General features: G+C 37.3%; 1 protein-coding gene across 4 annotated transcripts in view; it reads left to right on the top strand.

Moving 5' to 3' along the window:
* The window catches only part of LOC134530521 (serine/arginine repetitive matrix protein 2-like), a 297,641-nt gene that overhangs the window by 112,351 nt on the left and 160,333 nt on the right, over nucleotides 1–24,957 (top strand). For all 4 annotated transcript variants that reach the window (XM_063365407.1, XM_063365408.1, XM_063365410.1 and 1 more), the window contains exons 4-5: nucleotides 14,137–23,275; nucleotides 24,343–24,506. In XM_063365407.1, coding sequence (XP_063221477.1) covers nucleotides 14,137–23,275; nucleotides 24,343–24,506 — 9,303 coding nt within the window. The remainder of the gene's footprint in view (nucleotides 1–14,136; nucleotides 23,276–24,342; nucleotides 24,507–24,957) is intronic.

Raw genomic sequence — 24,957 nt, 5'->3', positions numbered from 1 at the left:
CCCTTGGACCCTGTCAGACAGGGAGGTGGCTTCTAGTGTTTGAAGCGTAGCTCGCCAGGATCCGAAGATCGCAAAATCACGGAAGTCACGGACGTTTCCATAATTTAAAAAAAAATGTATATGTTGAATATAACTACTGAAGCATAACTACTTCTACGATGAACGTAGATGGGATAAGAACTAATTGAAAAGACTTGTAGGGACAGCATCCCTTGCTGAGCTGACTACATCTTTAGTTACGGCCGGACAGGAGTCTTGCGGGGCGTCTCGCCGATGATATGATTCAGTCCGTAGTTTTCCGAGTGGTAAATAAACAAAACTCTGACTTCGATATCTCTAAGTTGGTAGCACTGGCCGATGTCCGCGCGACCTACTGAGAGGTGTCCGAAACGAGTAAATATGGACTCACTCAAATTGTCTGCTACAACGTGGGGCTAATCGAGGGACAGGTACTGATCTCTGGCGACTGGCAAAAGGACTAGCGGACATAGCTTACAACCACGGTCTAAGAAGGGGAGGTCTGGACACTCGCCAGATAAAAGTGACCACTTACTGTCTCCATAGTTCGTTCGACGTCCGCTATTCAACTCTAGCGCTAGGTGTCTTGCGGTGGAAATATATCATTAGGCGTTATGATGATTTTGTCAATTCTCGTGAAAAACAAACAAGAGGTAAATAATATACGATACAACGATAGTTTAAAATCATCGCCGGAGGACGCACAGTAACGTGATAATCGGGCATAGGGCCACATTTCCGCAACCTAATTTGTTAATGTCTATAAAACTTTAAAAAATACACTCGTTTAAAAAGGTAATTTTTATGCAAATTACTGGAAATATTGCAATGCCGTTTTGCAGAATGATCAGGAATCATGTAAGGAAGTAAAATAAGTTTTGTTTTTACTTTTTTTATTTCCATGGTGGCCCTATACTCCATAATTACAAACGTAGAGAGTTACGACAGTATTTGATGCACTGCAATGAATTTTAATATAATTACACTATATTTTAACATTTAAAATTAAAGGCTGAATCAAATTACATAACTTGGCTGATTTACGTATTTGAATAACAATACCAAACCTGCATTTTCAATACATTATTTGCTACACAAATAAGTGCCATCGTCAATGTTTCGTGTCTCATGTCAAGTGTTGACGCTTCAGCTTGGGTGCATAGTAGGGACGTATTTTTTTAATTTTTTTTATTTACATTGCCTTACAATATCCAAATAAAAAATATATACGTTTTTATAAGTTGTCGAAAACAAACAAGACGCACATACACAGCAAACAAAAATAATTTTGATAGCCGCATGAATGCACATGTATTGTAATGTAAATTACAAACTGCTATTACTCCTAAACGAGTTTGAATTCCATATCTGTTCCGTTTAAAGCACTGAATAAAAGTATTTTGGGATTTTTATAATTTTTTTAAGGAAGAGATCGCACTCGTTTTGCAAATTTTGTATTTTAATAAAAAATGGTGTATTGTCAAACTACTTACAAACAGGTATTATCAGGGTTGAGCTGGTCATTAATAAAATTCGATATCATACATTCCATTTTTAAAAAAGTTGGGCCTATACAAAAATAAGTCATCTTTAGACTACATTCATACAAGTAATAAAAATTAACTTACTATTCCAATGACGTTTCCGAACTGATCTTTGTGTTCCTTTTTTTGTGAGAATGTCGTCTTCCACAAAATGTTTTTCGCATACATAATGGGATCTTTTAAGTACAAACTTGTCTCATGGAATTGCTTTCTGCCACAATTGCCTAACATTGTCATCATTGGGAACTCGGAATATTGCAACTTTCTCGTCCGACTTTGCCTGATAATTTGTTTTGCACCCAGGTGCAACACAAAGGTTAGGCATTTTCACAATTAAAATAATATACGCTTATTCTCTTTACTAACAATCAATGCTCCTTGCTCACAATGAAGTTCCCGCCAATGCCAATGTGGAAACTATACTTCGTAACCTAATTGACCTAATTTATGAAATAATTCCCAAACTTATAAAAAATAAACACATCCAATTTAATACTGTATCGATATCTGGAGATTAATGCATTTTAAACATTTAAATGAAAATTTAAAGGATTATTATGTTGAGTTGTTCATAACAACAAAGCTTAAAATACCACCGCAGAACAACCAGCGCTACACGTCAGATGGTGGAGCGGAGCGGAACTACGGAGACATTAGGTGTGCCACTTTTGCATGCTGGCCAGGTTGGGGAGTGTCCAGACCTCCCCTTCTTAGACCGTGCTTACAACAGAAGTCGCCAGGGGGCAGTGGTGTAGCGCGGCCATACGTTAGGAAGGCTGTGTAATAGCCTTGAGTCGTCGGGGTTATTGGCCCAGGTCATTTCTCTGGCCAATGTTCCCTGTGATGCCTTTTATGAAGGGGGGGGGGGGGGGGGGGGTGAAAACTCGCAACCTCAGTCGGAAAGGAGGCTCTACCGAGCCTGGGGACGTGCCGAGGGATTGGGCAAGACGACTCGTGTTCGTGTCCTAAACTCGCTCGTGTAAGGAGGGTTCTCAGGAACTGCCTGATCTGATAGTCTGCTAGGGAAAGCACTCTTTGACACGGAGAGGAGGAGAAGAATATCAGCCAGTGAATGTGCGTTAGAAGCGGGGTTAGACGAGTACACTGCACGACATGCATTGCATTGGCAAAAATCAGATCCAGTAGAGGGTAAGATTGGGGTGACTGGTCTGACAAAGGTTAAATGGGAGTGTTTAAATATGAGCCGCTAAAAATTTTGCTGGAAATTTCGTTATCTGGAATCGTGGCAACAACATGCCAATTCAGCAAAAATTCTGGAATTGGTAAAGTACTACAATCATATAGGCTCTTTATATGGGACGAATGCATATGCCTCACAAACAAAAAGATCTACAAACTCTTTATCGCAAACTTAAAGGTTGGTGAGAAAATGAACAGCTATTTGATGGTGTACTCATTTTATTGTATTCTGATTTTCGACAAACTCTCCCCCTTATACCATGCTCTAAACTAGCTGATGAACTTAATGCATGTCTCAAATGGTCAGTGTAATGTCAACCAGTACAGAATTTGTCTTTGAAAACAATATGCATGTGCAATTTCATTTTTTCGGGGCACACTTTTGTTTAAATCTGTACCAGAACTAATACATATAACTAATTATTGTAGTCATAATTCTCTAAGAACTACCACATTTGCGCTATTTACAACTGTTATGTTTGGTTTGTATTTTCCTATATAAATAGGGCAAGCTTCAAGGACACGTTTGTGAATCATGGTCGCCAGGTAGCGCTTGGGAGAAGCCTAGAGCGAGAGATCGCGGACAGAGATAAGACAGAGACAGCATGTATTGTTCTTGGAGAAGGGGGGAGGGGTGGTTTACCGACGGGACCACGTGGTCATCCAGTGTTGCCAGCTCTGTCTCATTCATTAAAGATAGCAGGCGCGTGCCTAGCTAGGGCTTTCAACTGTTAACAGAGCCATTAGGCTCATTGTCACCCAGCAGAGTATCAGCCCTGGAAGCCCGGGACGGTCGGAATCCATTTTGCATCCAATAGAGCAGTATTCTTATTTTATTATTGTTTATTAGATCAATTGATACAGTAAGGCACTAATGACCTAACATATGTGAAGCAATAATTCTGGATCCAATTCTTAATTAAACTGGTTCTCTTCCCTACGTGTGTTTCACTCGGTAAGTACCTGCATACATATGAAGGATGATGTGGAGCTACGCGTCCTGCTACACAAGTCCTCTATCTGTGGTGGGTTCTTCCCAGTCGTGACATGATATATTTACAATATATTACCTTTTCATTTATTGCACTAACGTGCGTTTTTAATTATAAAATACAGCATATTCGAATCTTTCACAATCACATATAAATATCACACTTTAAAGACTATACGCATGAATTATATTAGAATATATAGGTTTTTTGTAACTTATTGAAGTTATAGGGCCTGACTTTTATTGTAATATTAAATAATATGACATTAATAGATAAATGCATGAGTATTTTTATTAATTAAAGATATTTTAATATGTATTTTTGGAAAGAAATATAAAAAACATTATACATGCCGAAAATTGCACGACATTGAATATTATGAACTGGAATGTGAAACAGATTAAAATAGAATAATTATATAAACGTATTATTACATAAATCTATATAAAGTCCCAAGTTAATTAGAATTAGAGTGACCCATGTCGTTCATAAATGTTTGTTCATATATGTCGTACTTCTAGGAAAGATTTCTTTTAAAGCCAGTTGCCAAGAAATATTTTGTAAATTTACAAGAAGATTATTATAAATATGTACTACAACATATTATTATTGTAATTTTTTATTTTCAGAAATAATAGTGAATATTTAATGTCGCGCTAACTGGTTTAGACTGACTTTTGTACAAGCATAATTTTTATACCACGGAAAACGTAATAGAGTACCTACTTTAAAATAAATGATGAATTATTGTCGCGGGCCATTCGGAGCTGGCGCTGCGCTGGGAGCCGAAGGGTGTCGACGGGGATCAATGAGCAGGCTAGTTTTCAAGAATTGGAATGGGTATTGTGAGAGCGACATTGTTCGAGGGTCGGGCCACCCTCCTCCCCTGTACCCCTCGCCATTAACGTGGGCTTGCCATAAGGTACCAGTTTACAAATATCTGTGATTTTAAATGAATATTTCAGTTACATTAGAAAAATATCGCGTGTAACTCACTCTTACACGTGATAAAAAAGAAATTTTTTTGGCAATTATAACCTCGAATAATAAGTATAGAAGATAATTATCTAAAATAATCACACAATTAAATGTTATATTAAGATTTTCATGACCCCAACTACAGCATTAAACATTATATTTATAATTTCTAGGCCTTTTAAAATGTACATCTTCTATAAATTTTATCCTTAACCACATTTAAAATGTTTTCTTATTACTACATGGCAAAATCATTTATACAGTGTATCAACTAAATAATACAGTGCACATTTTATTTAATTTCATTTATTTTTAAAGTATTTAATAATTCTAACATTTCGGCATTTATTACAAATGTTACTCAAGTAGGAACAATAAACATGAATTAAAATATTATGACTCATTTACAAATATACTTAAATATCTGTCACAGTTCAAATACTCAGACCATAAGTTGTTTAGTTAATATAAAAACTAAGATTAAAATAGTCGTTAATTTAATATTACAACCTTACATTATAAACATACTGCTACGAAGTAAAAAAAAAGTATGTCACACACAACTTTTGTTTAAACTTTTTTAAAAATAATTTATTCTAATTTGTATTTAACATATTTCCTCGTTCGTGGGGTCATAGATAATTATAATGTGGTGTATGATTTAGTAATATATTTGGTGACAAATAATTTACTTTTAAAATACGGGTTCCTACTGTCGCTTCCTTTGAAAAGGTTAGGAAGCAAGAATATTATCAATTCAGAACAATGTTTCACAAAAACGCTGCATTAATATTCAGACTTTAAATAATACTTCCATCGCTCCTGAAGAAGTTTCATAAAATATAAAGTGGAATGCCTCAATTTTCCAGTATACAATCCAATTAAAGTTTCATATAGATTACAATCAAGGTAAGCATACACTGAACGAACTCCAAACAAACTACCTGTGACTATAAATTTTTTTTGATACTTATTTCACATATACGGCATTCAAACCCTTAAAATATTTCTGCACAGTTATATAATATGCGAACATGGAAACTATATAAATATTTTTTTATAATCTATAAGCCTATGCCAGACTAGATGGCCAGATTAGACAAAACCAGTTGGATTCCAAACCTTAAATTTATTGACCTTATTTTACCTGAACCAGAAACGAAATTCTAAAAAAAGGGCTTATCCAATCACAGCCAATTACATCAGACAGTATATAGGCTCGAAGACAAACGGAAATTCTGCGCATTCATATGGTCGCAAGCTAGAATGCAAATATTTATACTTTTTCACAGTGTTAATGATTGAAAGGCAGTTATTTGGGCATGTCCCTCTGCGATTGTGAGACAATGCAGCATAGATTGGTATTTGAGTTACAAACCTGGCCAAAAATATATATTTTTTGCTTTTCGTATGGAGATGCGTTAATTATTCAAATAAAAGCAATCACTTTCAACAAACTCGTGAAAGTTATACGTATGCATACCTGTAGCTGTTTACTCAAGCTTAACCCATAATTTGTAGTAACGACTGCGTTGTGGTCCGCGGCCGGCCAGGTGGCTTGAATTGCCGACGTGTTTGACATGTTAAGAACAGTCTAGTCCGCCCTCCTCGCCACTTGTCTACATCCCCGGCAGTGCGGAAACCCAGTTACACAGAGGGCCGGGTGGCAAGGCCAGCTTCAGAGGAGCCGCCTTGCTGACCGAAAGCGGCCCAAATTACTGACGCGTCACGCATACCAGTGCGGCCCGACGCTTGTTCTGGGCCATTAGGAAGCGGCACCCCTTCGCCCTGGCTCCTTCGTGTCACGTAATTTTTCCAGCAGCATCTCGGTACGTCGACGTCTAAAACCTTCGATAAAGCCAGAAAGGGTGACAGTGGAGGACCGTCCCTATGAAAGGGACGAGTGGCGTCGCGAGAATCAAGAGTGGTACCGGGGCCTTCTCCCTGGTATAGGGGCGACAGCGTGCGATAGTTAGGAGCAGTGTGCGTTGGCGAGCGGGAGTCTCGGCGAGACCAGAATATTGAGTGCTGGGGCGACCTGGCGACTGGCGACAATCGTGCGATAGTTAGAGGCGTGCGACAGCGGTGGTGCAGAGTCGAGCGAGGGCTGCGGCGGCGGCGCGACGACTTCAGGAGCTAGCAGCGACTACTTGGAGCCGACCTCCCTCTGCGAGTGGGGACTGGGCTGGCGGCGCGGCTGGTGGCGAGAGCTGGAGTGTGTGTGAGTGAACTGCGAGACTCGATAGAGCGGAACAGACTTGTATATAGTGTGGAGAGCAAATTGTAAATAGTGAACAATAAAACAGTATTTAAACAATTAATCTTTTAATTGGGCTATTTCTCTCGAACCCACTTGGAAGGATCGTAACAATATTACACTGCCTACATACTGGATTGGATGTATAACAAAAAAAAGTCTTAAAATAACTTTAAAGTACATATTTAATAAATAAATAGACACTCGTTAACAAAAGATATAACTTACATTTCATCATCATTTTAGCTATCATTAAAAGAACCAGCTTGTTTTTTAAAAAAAAAACTCTAAGACTTTCTTTGATATTGTCTGCCTTTTTCTATTTAAGTTAGATTTCATGCCAGTGAAAATGGGTCCGAAGGTAACGCGAGCGATTTAAAATATCCTCATTACAGTCCAACCTGGAAAATGTTCTGGAGAAGCTTTCTCTGTACTGAATAAAACGTTTATTTCTCGCTTCGGCTGCTTATTCCGACAACTGACTATTCGGAAATAAAGCATGCAATGTGATCCTCGGAACATGAGTTAATATACTGTGGACTATTGATGACATAGGTTGCTAGGCACACAATTCTAACATAATATTATGCAATATTTATGGTGTACGTACAAAAATTTTCGACACTTATATCGAAACCCAAAGATATCACTTTCAATATTATTTAAAATCGGAGAATATATTCAAGATCTAGCCCTACAATGGCAGCGGCCATCCGAAACTTTGTGGTTCTGGTTGGAGACTTTGGAAGTATACTTATTAGCCATATCTATATTGCCTGCGGCACGATGACCCAATTGCGCTGTGTAAGTTAATTCATCTACAGGAACTTTCTTTCTGAGCTCCATTTTTTTCCCGGTGCTTTGTTTGATCATTCAAATCATCGAATTATTTATACGGTCGCCATTTCAATGAAGAGACTGGGGCAGCAGGTAAACCATTTCTTCATTTAACCAGTTTTCAATAATTTTTTTTTCAAGAAGCTTTTTTCTGTACTGTTGAACAAGGCCCATTTTAGCTTGTGAAAAATCTTAAAACTGTTAATGATGTTTGTAAGATCCGATAATATCTTAGAAGGGCACTTAATAATTTCAGCTAATGTATATATTTTTATAATTCTTAGAGCTTTACATCAAAGAACCTGTCTGCACTTCATCTTATAATAGCTTGCAGTTGTTTTTGATTTGTATACATCAATGAAGCCAGAGAACCTAAAAAAAATTATAAATAAAAAATAAAAAATCATTATCTGATATATTACGTCATATTTAACTTCGTGTTTCGGGGCCCAAGGCCAATGCTTATCATTAAAGTTGAATTTTTGACTCAAATACCAGTCTATATGATGCCAAGCTAGTAGAGAAAGTAAATGAATCAAGTTGTGTCGATTAACAAGATAAAAAAATCTGTTCTCGCTAATAAATTGAAAAGCAAACCTCGTTTTAGCACATGTCGGACTGTTAATTCCACCCAGACGCCAGATGAATCCGAAATATTTCTGGATCTCTTCATATAAGTATCTAATGTGAAGTCAGTACATGCGCACGAAGGTTAGTTTTCACTTAATTTCCTACATAATCTAAAAGTGGCAATCCAATCCTAATTTTAAAAAAAAATTTACAGCATAAAGGCGTAGGTACATTTCAAAGTTCTTGATTATTCTGTAATATTCCAGAAACTTTTATAAACTTATGGCACGTTTAAAAAATTACTTTATGTAACATTATATAATATGTTATTAAATACTCCAAACCGATGGATTTAATATTTTCTCATTTTTCACAGAGTGAAAATTATTCAAATGGTTTTAATTTAATGCATCCAGCATTGAAGAACTTAGAACGATTTTACGTATTATGCATACTACCTTAGTTGTTAATTTTCTATAAATTTTTACTTTGGACTTAGGTTTGGATAATATTAACAATGTTTAAAATACATTTAATCAATTAATAGTAAGAAAACTTAAAATATTTTAGTTCCATCACTTCCCATTCTTACTCTAATAGTTCCTTACATAAAGAACATTTTAGCTCAATTTTTTGGATCATGTTTATGATTCTTGAATAGATTATTCTGGATTTGAGAGTATTCCCACTACATTTTTTTTTTGTCTTTCAACCCTTGTTATTTCCACCCCTTGAAGAAATTGTTGTCAATATAAACATGAGGTAGAAAAAAAATTAACAAAGTATTCAATCGTGTTCATAGTGCGTAATTTGTAGAAAATATTTTGAGGTTTTACAGTAACAAGAAAGTTTTTAACATGGTACAGATACTATCATTTCAATTTTTTAATTCTCTCCGTGTTTTTTATCCACTAGCGGCAAATTGGTTTATAAAAAAAATTTCTGACAATAGTCTTAGATAAAAATTACATCTAAGATTTACAAACAATTCAAACGGATTCATTGACATGCCTACTAAGAGAGTTATGAATTTCTTTTGTCCTTCAAAGCTTGTTTCTCCCCCCTCCTTCCTTTTCAGTAAGGGTTGGTTGTATTAAACATTATTTTAGAACACAGTTTTTGGTATTACTCCTACGTTGAAATAGAAGCAATATTTGTCATATGTTGTAAGAAATAACCATTTTTCTGTTTTTCAAAAAACGTTGCCCATTTATAGCCGTTGGGTGGAATTAACTAATTTGACCGATATTTATCATTACCATTTTTTATACATTGGTTTGAAAGTTATTTGTTCAAAATTACGATAGCTATCGTGTCCATAGAAAATGGAATTTATATAGCTATATAAATATATAAACTTTTCAGTTACATACGGTTTTGGGGTTATGGACAATGGAGCATAACATTATATAATAATTTTCCAGTAGTCAGACCGTGGCAACATCTAACAATGGGTAAAATAAAAATGAAAACATATATGGTTTTTATTTTTTGCATATAATATTTATGGTTTATATGCTATCTATTTCCAAGTAAATAATTATAAAGCGTTCATATGAAGAAACAATTTACGGCATAACATATTTATACAATCAGAGATATTAAAAAATAGGGCGACTGTGTTGAATGCATCAAAAAATGATTATGCACCTCACTGAAATACTGCTTTACTTTGGTAACGGTTGTTTTAGTAACGAAAAGTATTTTCCGGCCAAAGAAATTTGTTAAAGTAATAATCACACATTAACGTTTTTAAATGGTTGTTGTTATTATTATCCTTTTCAACTAAGTTTAGGAGCTTCTCATATTAGACTGATTCATGTTTTATGTTCTATTGCTTGGAGAAAAATCTCATAATAAACAATAAATTATCCATAAACATCTTCGCAGCTGAAGTATAACACAAAAATTAAATGTCCAAATTCAAATACTTTTAATTAGTTTCAGTTCATTAATATGTTAGCTGAGAGTTTTTCAAACTTTTCTGAGACTATGGGTATGTGTTTGTAAAACAAAAATATATTTGCTTAATTTTCAAAACTGTATAGGTATATATTACCCATAATTTTCTTTAGTTATCTTTCTTTCTAATATATGAAAAATAAGTAATGATTCTTTCAGATTATCATAATTTCTTAGTAATAAAATATTGGCTAAAAATTTATGGATTCCGAAGACACGTGTCTAAAAAGTGTCTTATAAGATACAGCGATATGAGTAAATCTTTTGTGAAGTGTCTGAAGATATGGCTATGCACATAAAATAGATTTTGTGAAAAATGTACATAAATTTAACACAAATATTTGTAGAAAAACTAGTAACTGGGTATTACTGAATTAGTTTCCATCAGTAACAAATAATTTTTACAGAGTTAAAACTTCTTAAGTGGCTAAATGAACATTACACCTAAATAAAACACGTTGGTTTTAAAATGTAATTTTTGGCAATTTCATATAAAAACTAAAAATAACAGTGTTCATTGCTCAATTAATATTATACATAATACAGAATCATTAAATAACAAGAGAAACCAGACCAGTATGCTATCCTTTAACGAACTGAGGACTGTAAATGAATAACTGTCTGCCTCGCACCTAGCCTGAGAGGTTGGCACAAGCTCATTTCAATCTCCCAAGCACACTGTTGCGTTGGCGGGGAGAGGGTGTGAGTGACCCTAGAAGGAGCTGGCAACAGCAGCCTATCTCCGCCAACCCGCGCGTCATCCGCTCCCCCCTGCTCCCCCCCACCAACATCATGTGCTGGCAGCTCGCTTCCTCAATGTTTCGATTACAAAAAGTGATGCTGTCCAGGGGCTCCCACAGGATTTTACCCTGGATTGGGGGGGGGGGGGGGGGGGGGGCAAAGTCAGTTGTTTCATAATTTTATACTCTAAATATAGAAATTAAAAATTATTCAGACAATTTTTAAGTAAATATGTCTGTTTATTAGTATTCTTCACATATTCATTAATCAGCACTAAAGTTGTTAATATGTAATGTTAATTTTTCATCAAATTGTATGTGAAACTATTTTCCTGTCAAACTCGCAGAGGGGGCAACTGCCCCTGGGTACTGCCCTCCCCCTTGTTGGCACCACTGATGCTGTCGCTTTGTTTTCAGATAGAGTATCATACTCGCGGACTTTTTTTAAAGAATTCAACTCAGTCAAAAGTGCAGTCGGGCCCTTTAAGTGATTAAATGAATAGCCTGAAATTTATGATATGTACTTTGAAAATTATATCTCATTATATAACCATCTTTAAGGAAATATTTAAACGTTTGAAACCATAGCGCCATTAAGGTCTTCAAAATCTATAATTTAGTTTTTGTTTCACAATTTGATCACAAAAATTATGTAAATCGCATGAGTAAATGTATTACATTTAAATTACTATCCCACCACCACAATGGATACATATAGTATAAATGCTAACGTGAAGTTTTACACAAATTTTCAGTACAATAATATAAAATAAAAATATTTGACAAAAGTGGATATTTATTTACATGAATTGCACCTCAGTGAATTTTTCATTGTCGTAAGATAATATCCGAAGAGGTATAATAAAAATAAGAAATTCTGGTGTAGATATTTTATTAATTTTCTCTTAGTTTAAGCAATATATATTAAATTTAAATTTTAGTATGAATTCAGTAGTGATGTTGTATTATAGATTATACCTGGTAAATATTTGTATAGATATTTTAAACCTTATATAAAAATAATGAAAAATCATAGCCAATCTATTGCTGGTCCGAATGTTATTTAATCTGGTAGTAAAATATGGTAGTTTTCCGTATGGCACAATTCCGCCTCGCCTCTTTGAAACAGACGGAAAATTACCATACTGGAAAAGTACCATACTTAAATATATAATTTATAGCTGCCACAAATGTTTTTGAATCTTGTAGTAAAATATGGTAGTTTTCCGTATGGCACAATTCCGCCTCGCCTCTTCGAAACAGACGGAAAAGTACCATACTGGAAAAGTACCATACTTAAATATATAATTTATAGCTGCCACAAATGTTTTTGAATCTTGTAGTAAAATATGGTAGTTTTCCGTATGGCACAATTCCGCCTCGCCTCTTCGAAACAGACGGAAAAGTACCATACCGGAAAAGTGCCATACTTTAAAAAGGACACGTGCTGCTATCTGGCGTCATTTGAGTTAACCGAAGACACTGTTGGAGTTGACAGCGCTGTCTACAGGCGAATTCTCCACACTATTCTGAGAACAGAGGCGTTGCAGTCATTCCATGGAGTGTTTAAAAAAAATATGGCACAATTCCGCCTCGTCCTTTTTCAAGTATGGTACTTTTCCAGTATGGTACTTTTCCGTCTTTTTCGAAGAAGAGAGGCGGAATTGTGCCATACGGAAAAGTACCATACCAGTATGGTACTTTTCCAGTATGGTACTTTTCCGCGCCCCCTCCACTACACCACACTCCTCCTGTGCTCGGAGGCGGGGCCCTTCTATACCCGCGTGCAGGCGTGGGAAACACCCAGACGCCGTGTTTGACGTCACAAGTGTACCTGGCCCGATGGCCCCCGCCTCGCCCATCCACTAAGAATTCTCCAGACCTCTCGGCGTTCAGGCCTCCAGACTGGCCCTAGCTCCATAACTGACGCGGTGGGTGCGTGGAGGGGGAAGGCTGTGATTGACAGGCCGCTAATGGCCAGGCGACACACACCTCCCTCGCTTGTGTGGGGGGGGGGGGGTGTTAAATGGCCTCCCGGACTCCGTAGCTGACGGTGACCAACGTAACATTATGTATTGTTTCTATGATACTGTAACGATTATCTGAATACCCCAGTCAAGAATTGTTTAGGATAATCGATGCTCCACTGTAATCATATTGTCCGGGAAGGGCGGTCGACCTGTTTACTTTCCTGAGATGGGGAAAGAACAGGTTACTCGTGGTCTATGGCTAGTAGCCATTCCAGCATTTTCCTGGAGTTATTTCAGGAAACAATGGGAAACCGAAATTAGAACGGCCGGAGTGGGTTGTGACCCGGTACCTCTGGGCTGCGAGTTCATTGGTTCACCATCGCTTGACATCACTCATTAAGATTATTATGTTTCGTAAGATTTTTCCTTTAAGTTGTGGCCGTCTTGATCAGAATACTACAATGGTTTCGTGCAGAATTGTTGAGATAACCTTCATATAGTTTTAAGCTTACTGCCAAACTCCAAAGGTCTTCAGTAGATGGGATTGAGTTCTGGTATTTTATGCTTCTGAATGAGATTGGTAATCAGAAAATATTTAGAAAATCACCTGGTTACCAAATTACATACTTATATTGAATTGTATTGTTTAATATCAATATAATTTTTAATATTAATCGTATCAAACCTATAATATTACTTAACTATGGAAAACTGAGGGTATTTTTTAAAAATATATATTTTTAAAACTAAATTAAATAGTTAACCATACTCAAATAAAATTTGTATGATTAATATATGTATTTTTATAACATTTATTATTAATATGCCTCGCACGCAGCTGGAGGGGTCCGCGTTAGTGCATTGCGATGGAGCTATGAAAGAATCGATTACTTATTAATGTTTAACTTCTCGTCGACACAGAGGTCATTAGAGATGTATGAACAGTGATTCGATGAGATGCAGCTAATTTATAAGGCAATCGAGATTTATGTATTTACAAAGATGTTCCCTTCCTTTTATTACGAGATATATACATGATAACAGACACAAATATTATAAATGTTTCAGGTACCACAGTTCGAGTGATATAAGCCAGCAGCAGGAGCAAAGCAGGCAGCATCACGTGACTTCTAAAACTGCATCATACACCACGTCGTCCATCCGTCATGCCGACTCACTCACTGACGACAGTTTCATCACACTGAAAAGCAAGGAGATTCGAGACTCGGAATCTCCGACGAGAGATTTTCACAAGAGGACGGGCGGAGGAGGCGACGAAGGTGGCACTTACTGGAAGGTGGTACAAGAGTCATCTTCAGGCTCGTATGAAAGCAGTGGAATCTCCCGCGATGGCCAAGAGCCTGTAGTCACGTCCAGCTACAGAACCGAGCAGCACAGGACTGCCGGCGACAGCAACACTGGTCTGTCGACGACTTCTGAAGTCACTTCATCCCAAGACACATCAAAACTTCCTCTTGAAAACATTGGCTCTACTTCGATTTCTATCAAGAATGACATAGACGATGGATTCTCTACTTCAGCAATGCAAACAGGAAAGTGGGTATCGTCATCTTCGTCTTCATCACAGACCTCCCAAAAACAAAAATTGTCATCTTCTTCAGCATCTTCTCAAAGGATATCTTCTTCGACACGCGAAATTCAAAATGTGTCTTCTGCACACGATGCTCAAGATACATCTACTACACACTACACACAACCCTTGACCACCAGATACGTTACCGATGAATCTAGCACTGAGCAGTTCACGACGAAAGGTGGCTCTAAAGTACATGTTGTCGACAGCAGGCAAGACCGTGACGATGTACGTTCTAAGATTTTACATTCCACTGAGAAAATCGGGGGTCAAGATAAAGATGTATTAGTTACCACAACATACGAAACATCGCCATACATCGACAGTAATACGACTATTGATGTAACAATATGTCGTAAAGGCGAAGAAAAAACGAAAAAAGTAGTTGAACAAAACATAATGACTGAACTGAACAAATTAGATTCATTTCTATCAACACAGAACACAACCCCAATAGATTCAACTCCAGTTAGTCCTAGAGATGCTAAAGACATGGTAAGCTGGACAGTTGTGTCTTCTGGAACAACAGATAATTATCGCAAAGGTAATTTAAACAACGATGTTACCCAAGAGTTCGTATTTCATTCAGGACATGGTAACGAATCAGTTGCACAACAGAGCAACAAGTTCATAGTGCAAGAAAAGGTTTCTACAGCATTGTCTTCGAAAGATATTACTACAGATGCAAGTGATTGTAGAACTGTAGATAGAAAATTGCTACAGCCAGTTGATGACGTTTCAGTAAAGCCAGCTGGAAATGTTACATCTCCTACTGAAGGAACAAAGAAAGGTATAATGAAACAACCTACCAGCCCAGACACAATACAATCGAAAACTACTGATGGACAGTATACTACAACATACCAACATGATTACACAAATAAACGCATAAGTGTCGATGTTAGCCCTACTCATGATGCTTTCGCGAAGTCTCTCAGAGCATCACCAGAAAGGGGAACTCCTTCTTCTACTCGTTCATCATCTAAAACTTCACTCGATCGTGCGAGTCCTGATAAATTTTTCAAATCACCACAAAGAAATAGGACTAGTGTCGACAATAGTCTTGCTTCTCCAACCAGATCAACCCCAGACAAAATTATCACCAGACCATCTCCAACAAGAACTAGCCCTGAAAAGAATCACAGGTCTTCGCCTAGGTCTAGTCCTGAAAAGGTGATACCACGAAGGAAAACCTCCGAAAAAACACCTATAAAATCAAGTCCAGAAAGAGACATATTTTCCAGGGTGAGTCCTGATAAATCTGTCGGGAAAATATCTCCTTCTAGAATTAGTCCAGAAAAGAAAGTACCCCATAATATAACTTCAGATGAGAAATTACCGGGTACATATGAAAGAACATCACCTGTAAGGCAATCTCCAGATAAGTCAAAACCAGGTACTGTTTTTACACCAACAAGTGGAAAATCGCCTCATCATTCTGATAGAAGAATGAGCTCTGGAGATGGACCTAAAGATGTTACTTCGCAGCCAACAAACAGAAAGCTGTCTGAATCATCTCGGCCTTCGGTCACGACACAAAAAGATACTAGTGGGAAACCCGGTCCTGTAATTGAACGTCGGAAATCTTCAGGTGCTATGCGTACCCCAATTAAGAAAAGATCTTCAACACCAGGAGTATCACCACACAGTAGCCCTTCCAGGGATGAAGACAAACCTCAAAAAGGCAGGCAGAGCAGACCTAGGAGCAAGGGTAGTTCAAGATCTTCTACAGATGACGAAAGTGAACCTGGAAATCACGAAATTGATCTGGATGTAACAAAACCAAGTAAAATGACTGACATGCAGGTAACCAGCATAGAAACTAGCGATGTAAATACAGGAATTGTTTACAATGTAGTAAATGAAAGTTCTCAAACAGGTATAACAACTAAACAAAGGCCGTCTGTGGACAGCAAAATACCAGTCACAGATAAAGTATCTACTCTAGATATTGTGAATAAGAATTTTCAAAATGAAAGAAGACAATCTCTTACAGCAAATGACACTGCTGATGAAATATATACTTCATCAAAACCAAGTGCACTTGATAATAAACAAATCCAGCCGAAAGATAAGTCACCATCTCCATCAGAAAAAGGAAATTTTAATCGCAAGCCTAGTATCAAAAAAATTGTCTCACCCACAAATTTATCAAGTAGTGACAAACAAGAAATTATAACAGATTCGCCAAAGTCGATTCTAGACAAATTGCCAAGAGATAAATCCCCTGAATACAGTTCTGAGGGATCTCTAGCAAATGAATTTCCACAGAAAGTTGAGGATGAAAAAAGTGCATTTTCTCCCGTGATGCGAAAAAATTATCAGCCCAGGAAAACTCCAGATTCAAGTCCTGAAAGAGCTGGTTTCACACCCATAAAAGAATTCCGTACCGCTCCTGAAGTACGACCAACAACATTAGAGCTTGCCCCAGAAAAGAGTATAATGAAAAAAGGAATTCCAATCAAATCCCCAACCAAACAAGACAAGGAACCCATAAAACCTATTAGGATATCTCCTGAAAAAGTAAAAACAACACCTGAAGATTCAAGCAGATGCTTTGATAAAGAACCGACCAAACCTGAAAAACCAATTAAAACACGGCCAGACACCACACAATCATTGCCAGTAGCACATATAGACACTCAGCCTGAAAGATTTTTCAGTGATAATATACCACAAAGTTCAAAAAAATTAAAACACCCAAAAGATGCAATGACACAAGATGTAATAGATTTCTTGACTCAAGAAAAGTTACAAGATACAGTAATTGCATCTGATATTGAGCACCCCTCTAACAAGGATGTAAAGGCTCCATTGATTGAACCAAAGTCTCCTAGTATATCTCCATGTTCTAGTCCCGAAAGATATGATCAAATATTAACCACTACAAAAATGGAAATAATACTGGAACCTGACCGAAGAAAACCATCTGAGTCTTCAACGTATCACAGAGATGGAAAAACTGAGAGAAACGAAAGCAACATTAAGGATTTGCTTCAGTCGAAGGATAAGCCAAAAAAAACTATTTCACCTGTAGATAATTATTCAGAATGTGAAGCAAAAGATAAACAAGATGAACATGTAACACCAATGTCTGGTCCTAATGTGCCATCCACTAACAGGTATCCAGGTAAGCCCCTTGAAAAATCAAATGATGCGAAACAAGAACCAAAAAATGTTCCAATCGCAGACAGACCAAGAGATGACAAAGCTAAGAAAACTACTTCACAATATATTGAAAAAAGAGATAAAACAATTATTCGCAAGCCTAGCGACAAACCAATACCTACTTCAAACAACATCGCATCAAAATCTATTCCAGCCAATAAAGAAAAGAGTATGCCAAATGTTACCAAGATTCCTTCCAAGAAGGATAGGCCAAAGGGAATTACAGCACCTTCAGAAAAAAGACCAAACCCTATTACAGATGATCCCAGCCAAATGAAACCTTCGAAGAGGCCAATAACATCACCTGATCGTTCACCTTCTCGTAGTCCTGATCGTAGTAATAGGTCTCCATCAGATAGTGTAAAGCAATTCACTTCAAACAAAAAGCTTCCAGGATCAGTTAATGTTAATCATACCATAAATGACAGACCCAAAACATATGGGATCCCCAAAAAATCATCTCCTCTTCCTAGTCCTAGCAGACAAGGAAGAAAACCAACCAAATCACCAGTTTCAAACAGGTACCCTTCTGATATAGTAAGAAAGCCTGGAAATATGGCATCGAAGCATAGTCCATCATTACAAAATGAGTATGCAGATGATATTGCACACACAACAAAAAAAGGTTTTCATCACCAGTCACCAACTTCAAGTCCAGAACGCACTGATTATCAGCACATTCCTCAGAAAACATCAAAACTTTCACAATACAGTAAAAATAAAGATGTGAAGCATCAAAAGACAAGAAAATCGCACACCAACAGCGAAGAACACTCTACTGATCGATCATCTACTGTATCAAGCCCCGAAACAGTGAAAACTGCTGATGAACTTATCGAAGAAACAAACAGAAATGTTACAGCAGTAAATAATTTAATTGATTATAGATCTAAATCTGATTCAGAGGATGACACGAAATTTACAACTACTAATGCAACAAAGACACTTGACAAAAAGTACAATGCAACTGCAACACTGACTCTATCAAATAAAACCAATGTTCAGAGACAAGAAACTTATACTGTGAAGCCCAGTAATGGATATTTAAGTGACGAATATGATGTGGAAGATCTACAAGATGAATCACCTCCTGATGAATTTTTAGTCGAGGACAATTCTCCAGTTCATTCACCTACTAGGATTCCATCAAAAATGCCTGCAAAACCATTAGATAAACACAAGCCACTTCCTGCCACAAAACATGTAGCACCAAGAAAAATTAAGCCTCTTGAAAATACTTTGAAAAAACCCCAACCTGCAAGAAAAACAGTTGTAACAACCAAAACTATTCCTATAAGTGAGGTAAAAAGACCAACAACAATTACAATAACTGCAAAGATGCCCAGAGACATTCCTAAAACACAGCCATTGAAATCTCATACAAAAACGATTTCTCAAGTTAGCTCTCCTGCAACAATAAAGCCTCACATTTCAACAGGACGAGTTCAAACAATTGCGACTTTAGAGACTAGAACATCGCGAATTAACACCGACAAGATATCTCCGTCCCGCCCAACATCTTCACCTGTAAGTCATAATAAAAGGTATGTCCAAAAGCCAGAGAAACCTACAGAACACATTAAACATAAAACAAAGAAGGATGCAGAGATTGTACCCACTGGTCGCCAACATAAAGTGACATTAACAGCAACAATTAAAAAACCTGACGGTTTGAAAATGACTACAAATCATCAAACAATACGAAAGTCTGATAACACTGTCAGGGACAATCGTAAAAATATTACAACTATTAAAACCCAAAAAACTACACAAAGAAAACTAGCTGACTCAAGAACCACGAAAACAAAGGTTTCTAAAAGATCGGATGTCTCGCTCACAACATCAGATGATGAGCAAGAGGTTCCTGAACTGTTATCTGATGGAGAAGATATAGATGATACTTACATTAAAGAACTTGATGATCTGAGACGTGACGAAGAGCGCCATTATGCATCTAAAGTTGTGTCAGACAAAAATAGAGAGAATATTAGGTTTGTTAATAAACATCATGTAGACAATGCTCTGAAAGACAGTCTCACCATAAATGTACAACAACCAAAGTCATCACGTGAATCATCACCTGAATACCAGCGCCGAGGTTTCATCACTACAGATGATGAAGGTGGTGCAAGTCCAAGATATGCTGACAAAGTGAGTGAGCCAGAAGAAGATGATGATTTGACAAAAAGAAAACCACCAGCCATTTTTAAGAAGCCAGTGCTTCATCCTGTCCCACTGGATGAAGAAAATACAGATGAAGAAGATCAGCAATGTGAACCTGTAAAAGGTCTTCCAAAACATAAAAGAAAAGACCAACCTTTAACTAATGAACAAGTATCACAAAGGTACAATAGTAATGCTAAGCCAAGGCAGCCAGACGAACATCTATATGCCCCTACAGAAAAAAGTATCAAGAATCCTGATCATCCCAAATCACCTACAGAAAAACACACAGCATTCTTAGAAGAACAGTTTTTACAGAATACTGGTAGTATTGCACAAAAAATAACAGACCTTGATGATGAAACTGAAATAGATGAAGCTTTTAAGTCGGTCAATGTTGCTGATAGAGTATCTTTATTCCTTGAGGAGGCAAGGAAAACTACAACACCTCAGCAAGCTAGTCGTCCTAATGAAGAGACTACACCATCTATACAACCTACAGATAGTCCAAGTTCTGTACGCAGAGCAAAAGCAATTTTCGAAAATATTGCTCAGACAGAAAAATCACCACTAACTCCTAAACAGAAGGTGCCAGATATTCTTGACAGACCATCCGTTTTTGAAGCTAGGCGAGGAAGTCCAAGAGTAGAACCAATGGAAAATAGGCCAGAGAACTTTATTCAGAATGAACGTGAATTTCATGAAAAATATAAAGAACCAAAAAATGAAACTACACCAAAACATTCCCCAGTGCAAAATTCACCCACAGGTTTCTGCAGAGGCCCCACACAATCTGAAAACAGACCATACACAGATTCTGGTCATATTCCTAGTGATGAAGATACGGTGCCAGAATCCAAACCATTATATGATATGCCAGAGCATTCAGTTCATCCTACATCAAAGTCTCCCACCAATAAAAACATATCTCCATGGAAACAAAAGCATCCAACTCACAATGAACCTGAAAATTTATCATATACCAAAGATAATAAAAAAAATTTTACTGAGAGTTCCACTCTTATGAAAGACAATGAACAGAAAAGAGTAACAACTAGCTCCAGAAAGTATCCTGAAGAGCAACCTCTGAAACCTGAGCACAAGTTATACCCAGAAGACAGATCATCAAAACTTAAAACTGGCCCTGATGATATTACAAGAGAGGAAACTCGTCCTAAAAAATCTAGTCTGGCACAGCATCCTAGAGGAAGAAAACCTGAAGACACTTCTCCCGAAAGACTTGAAGATTTGTCTTACCCTCGGGATGTACCAAAGCAAAAGACCCAATCTGATATTCACCCGAAAAGTAAAACTTCAACATCAGAAACTCCTGCTAATTTATCTTACCCTAAGGAAAGGCAGTCACCGGAAGTTTCAGAAGATATAAGGAAACCCTCTCCTGGCAAAAATAAGACATCATTGCCTCATCACCCCTCATATTCCCATGAACCCGAAAGCAAAACACCTACACATTCTTCATCTCGAGATAGCTCTCCAGAAAATAAATATATTCCAGAGCATCGAAGTGACAAATTTAGTCCAAACAAATTCTCGACAGACACATTTACAAAGCGAAGGCCTACTTCTCCAGAAAATAATTTGACTAGTATAGTCCCACAACAGAAAACTAAAGAACCAGTGAAAGTATCGACAGACTCTTCCCCGATACGTAAGCCATCTGCAGAGGAGTCACCAGATAAGTATGGCACATACACAAAAGCAAAACCTTCATCTAAACCACAAGAACCAGGGAAATATGATACTTTTGTGAAGTCGAAGCCTGCAAGTAAACAGGATAAACCATCAGATGTACATTATACAAAACCTTCCAAAATTGCAGAAATCGCAAAGAAATTTAGTCAGGATATTCACCCTTCTAAAAAAACTGATTCACCCTTCAAAAGTTCTTCGCCTGAAAAAGGCAAACCTAGAGATACATCATTAAATGATATAAGTTATGTTTCGGATACAAATAAATATACACGAGAACATAAGGTTAGTAAAGGATACCTCAGAGAAACCATATCATCACGGAGGCATACTGAAGACGAGCCTGTTGAAACTTTATCGAGGCCTGACAAACCAGATGATATTCCAAGTGATGAAGAATACCCTTCAGATACTGCATCCAGTACAAAAGAAAGCAGTAAGCCAAAGAAGGGATATCTTCGTGAAACTGTTTCGTCACGCAAACACACTGATATTGAATTTTCAGCTCGAAAAGATTCATTACCAAGAAAAAATAAAACAAAAGAAGTTCCTACTGATGAAGAAGGTTATCCGTCGGACTCAGCATCTATCACAAAAGGATACCTTCGTGAAACTATTTCTTCTCGAAGACACACTGAGAGTAATGATGCCTTGTTTAAATGTGATAAACAAAGCGAACTGCCTAGTGATGATGAAGAATATCATTCAGAAACAGCATCATTTACAAAGGGATACCTTCGAGAAACTGTTTCTTCACAGGGACACACTCAGGAGAGCTTCATTGACAGGCAAGGATCTTTACCAAGAAAACCACAAGAATCGGATAAAAGACCTGCTGAAGCACCTACAGATGAAGATGATTACCCATATCATAAACGTTCTCCAAGTAGGGAATCTCAAACTTCAAAAGGATACATGCGTGAGACAATATCTTTTATAAAACATCATGAAGATGACTATCCCGAAGGAACAAAAGACTTCCCCGAGGACAAATATTTCCATCCTGGCAGGACTACAAAGGATACAGATGAAGTAGAATTTCCATGTGGCAAAGACTCTCCAAGTATGGAATCACAAACCACAAAGGGATACATGCGTGACACCATTTCTTCTAGAAAACATCATGAGGATGACTATTCAGAGGGAAGAGAATCACCTTTTCCAAATGAAAGAAGGTATTCAGAAGACTTTCCCGAAGACAAACATTTTCACACTGATAGGACTAAAAGGAGAAAACCTTCAGAAGAAATTATTCCAAAGGACAAATCTCTTGCAGAGAAACGACCAATCACTGGCAGGAAAGATTCAAGTCCCCAGATACAGCCTTCTAGAAAAAAGTCTCCCAGCCCTACACCAGCTAGAAAGGACTCTAAGGACACGATAAGGAAACCTACAGATGCCACCACGAGGTTCGGGATTGCTTTGCGGCAGACAAAAACTTTACCAGTCAGTTCTACACTGCACAGGCGACGTAGCGGGGAATTCGATAAGCCAAGGACCATCGCGCGCACGCCATGGGGAGAGGAAGTCGTAGTGGAGGAAATATTCGAGCTCGAGTTGTTAGAGTTGATGGTGAGTTTCTTCGATGTTTAAAATACTTGTACCTAGTTTCATACTAACACCAAAAACCACACATTTGCAAATACACATATTATTTTTATATTTATTTTTAATTTACTGTAAATTGGGTATGAATTGCTTGTGTTCGATAAGTTTCTCTTCTATAACTTTAAGCATGGCATTGGCATCATCAAGGTTTTAAAATTATCAGTCGAGCTGTGATACTTCATTGTTTGTTGAAGTCTGCTGCCTCCTCGTTCACAATTTTCTGCTTCCAAATCTTGTCTGGCTTTAAATTCCATTGCTTAGTAGGCTAATTGGAAACTCCATTAGGATAGCTTAGCAAATGAGATACCGCATCAGTATTGGTAGATTTGCATTATAGTAAATATAAAAAAATGTTGTAAATAAATAATTTTGTGTAACACTATTAAATTGAGGTTGTTTCCTTGAAATAATTATGATTCTTATTTAACTACTAATTTTGAAAATTTATTTGTAGTCATTTTTTGTAATAATATTATATTTTGCATACATAACATTTTTCTCTTAATCTTTTTGCTGTAACTCAGCTGTAACAATAGACTTTTGCAGTTATCTTATGAAGCTGTGAAGAATTTATCATAGTTGATTTGAGTATCGCCTACCAAAATATATCGTCACCAAAACAAAACATATGTATGTCTCACGTGGAGTTTTTGTCGATGAACTTTATGAAATAGGTAAATATTCCACATTAAGTTCAAAATGAATTCTCACTATTTACCACAAATAATTTCGTGTTGAAATATTGACATCACAGAATACTTTACAAATAATTAAGCAGAACTTCGACAGTAAAGTACATAATAACTACTATATGCCCTACATCGAGACCGAATATTCTTTGGCCTATGGTAAAAAAAAATCCGTTCCAATATTTACGAGAAGTAATGTCGGGAGATCGTGGAAAACTGGAATGAAATGGGAAACCAGGCGCTCTGTAACGGTAATCCAGTGCAGTGTGTTACCACTTGTAGTAGTAGTGGCTGAAGCTGCAGGTTCACAGAATACCGAGAGCTGGTGTCCTTGTTCGGCAGCTGGAGAAGTCCGTGCAATACGACGAGCGCAGCGCCCTCCGCGCGCAGATCCGTGTCGTCAGGAAGATGACGTCGTCGGAGAAGACATCGTCCACCACCACCTTCACGACCACGCTGATCGACTCCAAGGGCGAGGTGGTGAAGCGCAAGGTCACCGAGCACAGGTTCGCCCCTCTGCCACCTCTAGATATTGTGTACTGTAGATAATAAATAGTGCATCTGACAATTAATTGTTCCTGTCTAAATCTCCTCAAATTTCACCTTAAAAAATAACCTTCCTTTTAATATTTCATGAACCGTATTTCACTCTAGGTAGGACTATCAAAACAGATCTCTGGTGGTCATTATTTTTAAACACTTTGTAATGTAATAACCGAACTACTCTAAACTTGAGCAGAAGGCTTTTGTTTTTGTAATTATTATTATTATTGTTACATCAAAATACAGATAATTTATAGCATTCCAGCGTATCTGAGCACCATTAGATGCATTGTCCATGGTTTCTTTCAGTCACTCTCTTCAGGCGAGGTTTTTCGGGTTTCCATCCCAGCAACACCGAGTTGACTCCCAAGTGGTTTTGGTGTTCACCATAAAGCCTACATTTACATATTATTC

This window comes from Bacillus rossius, chromosome 3 (assembly GCF_032445375.1).
Source record: "Bacillus rossius redtenbacheri isolate Brsri chromosome 3, Brsri_v3, whole genome shotgun sequence".
In the NCBI taxonomy this organism is placed as follows: domain Eukaryota; kingdom Metazoa; phylum Arthropoda; class Insecta; order Phasmatodea; family Bacillidae; genus Bacillus; species Bacillus rossius.
Note: the sequence above shows the minus strand (reverse complement) of the source record. Positions and strands in the feature narration are given on the sequence as shown.